The sequence below is a fragment of the Cyprinodon variegatus genome, unplaced genomic scaffold, assembly GCF_000732505.1.
Source record: "Cyprinodon variegatus isolate N-32 unplaced genomic scaffold, C_variegatus-1.0 Scaffold479, whole genome shotgun sequence".
Classification (NCBI taxonomy): Eukaryota; Metazoa; Chordata; class Actinopteri; order Cyprinodontiformes; family Cyprinodontidae; genus Cyprinodon; species Cyprinodon variegatus.
The window spans coordinates 593,760-596,102 of record NW_015150932.1 but is presented as its reverse complement, the minus strand read 5'-3'; the positions used below and the strand labels follow the sequence as shown (position 1 = coordinate 596,102).

The 2,343-nt window shown below is 42.1% G+C and overlaps 1 protein-coding gene across 1 annotated transcript in view; it reads left to right on the top strand.

Annotated features, from left to right (window-relative positions):
* LOC107094339 (ubiquitin carboxyl-terminal hydrolase 2-like) overlaps window positions 1-2,343 on the top strand; it is a 49,178-nt gene that overhangs the window by 45,461 nt on the left and 1,374 nt on the right. Inside the window, exons 9-11 of the mRNA XM_015389894.1 lie at window positions 621-764; window positions 954-1,058; window positions 1,192-1,312. Coding sequence (XP_015245380.1) covers window positions 621-764; window positions 954-1,058; window positions 1,192-1,312 — 370 coding nt within the window. The remainder of the gene's footprint in view (window positions 1-620; window positions 765-953; window positions 1,059-1,191; window positions 1,313-2,343) is intronic.

Below are 2,343 nucleotides of genomic sequence, written 5' to 3'. Positions count from 1 at the left end.
AGTAGACAGGGTGTCTGCCTCACGGACTAAAACTGGTAGTTGGTTCCACAGGAGAGGAGCCTGTGGAACAGTTTTAATGTGGGTGTGTACGTGACCTTTTAGCTAAAAGCTGTTAAACCACATATTTCATATTTTACCAATGAAGATTTTTTTTATAGTGATCACTTGTTTTGCTAAGATTTAGGTCTAAGATGTGAATTGATTTTAGTCTTTGGACATAAAAGGTTTAAAATAGAAGAAAGTCGATAATAATTAAAACCTGGTTTGTTGTGTAAACATTTATCACTAAAGCGTTTAAGTGTTAATCATTTTATGAGCAGAGCCAATTCTCTGGAAGTCCTCAGCTGTGAACCTTGGACCATAGATTCTGCAGGGGGGGGATAGAGATAGAATAAAGCAGAATGGTCCCTTTGTCCTCCAGCATTCTAAGCCTTTAGCAGCATAACTATAGAGATAGATCAGGATTTTTCAGTTCTAATTTGGACCCAGAGCAGCTCTGCTTTATGGCATACCTTCAGTTGTCCAGCAGGGGGCCACATGCAGAGTTTCCTGCTGCTTTAGCTTCATCTGGGAAAGGATACAGATTTAAAGAGCTGATTTGCTTTTTAATCTGCTGTTAGAATTGAGTCTGTTTGGGTTTTCCTGGTATTTCTCACCTGTTTGGCTCCATGTTTCCTCTCTGCAGACGTGCTACAGATGTAAAGCCAGGAGGAGGTGCACCAAGAAGTTCACAATACAGAAGTTCCCCAAGATCCTGGTGCTCCGTATCCTTTTCCCGCTGCGGACGGCTTCCATCAGACGTCCGTATAGCTAACGGATTCTGATCAGACGGGGAGCTGAGTTTGGTTTAGAAGCTGTTTTGGTTCCAGGATGCAGGCAGAGCTCATTCAAAATGCATTTTCTGTAGCTGTTTGCTCAGAGAGCTACGCTCCTTCACTCTCCTTCCCCTGTAGACCTGAAGCGCTTCTCTGAGGCACGACGAACCAGCAAACTGTCCACCTTCGTTAATTTCCCCATGAAGGACCTCGACCTCCGAGAGTTTTCCTCTGAAAACAGCAGTAAGTAGCTCTAAGGTCTGAAGGAGCTTAACTGGCAGCTAAAAGTGTTTATTTATCGCCGCCTCTACAATATAAAACGGTTTCCCAGATGATGTGGTTTGAAACGGTAAAATGAAAACCTTTTGTTTTGCAGCAAATGCAGTATACAACCTTTATGCAGTGTCCAACCACTCAGGCACCACCATGGGAGGCCACTACACCGCCTACTGTCGCAACCCCAGCTCAGCAGAGTGGTACACCTTTAATGACTCCAGGTGAGTTTGGACGCCATCAGTCAGAGCAGCGCCTGCAGGGTCCCACAGATCCTTAAAACGCATTTAATTCTTCAGTATGAAACGAAGGCCTTAATCGGTTTTAAAATGTCTTAAATCAGTCTTTCAGAGGTCGTAAAATCGTTATAAATAGGATTTTATTTCTGTAATCCATATCAAATATTAAATTTATTTCGGTGGAACCATTATTGATATCATCCTGATGGTGGAACCAATAAAAACGAAGCTGCTGCTGATGTTCTGTCAGACCAGCGTCCCTATAGTCAATAATCAATAAAAATAATAATTACAATATAAAATAAAATAATAATAATAATCAGGCACTAGACGTCAGATTTGCTTTTATCTCTTTAGTTTTGTACAAAAAATAGACTTTAAACGACCTCCGCGGGCGTTTAACCCTTTAGTCACTTACAAAAAACTATATAAGGTCAGATCGCCACACGCTTCATAAATACCAAACAGTTAGTCATTCGTTTTTTGGGGGTTTTTGTGCGCCGCTGATCGCCGCTCCGATAACGAGGGGCGATCACCTCCCCATCAGGAATCGTTAGGTTGGCAGAAAATCAAACATGTTTGAAATTCAGTCGGCCATCTTAAGGTCACATCAGGGCGTCGGGTCGCACAGCGTGAGAACAAACATCGTGAGCTGTGAACTGTTAAACCTGCGTTTGCGTTGTACGATGTGAGCTGTAGATGGTGCAACGATTGAAAAAAGTCTCTGTGTATGTCCGGCCTAAGAAGCCGACGCACGTCGGACAGAACGTGCATCTGTCCAAAAATGTCTCACCGGTGAATTAGTTTTTTTGTGTTTTTATTCTTTCTAACAGCAGCTACTGCGATGCATCTGGGTCCATGACAAATTTCCCTTAGAGGACAATAAAGTAGATTATTTTCTAATCTAATCAATTTGAGGAACTTGGTTTTGGAAAGTCCTTCAATCTTAAAGTAGAACACCGGGTTTTTTTTCCATTGGTCCTTGATTTTCCGTTATTCCATCATGTTCTACTCTC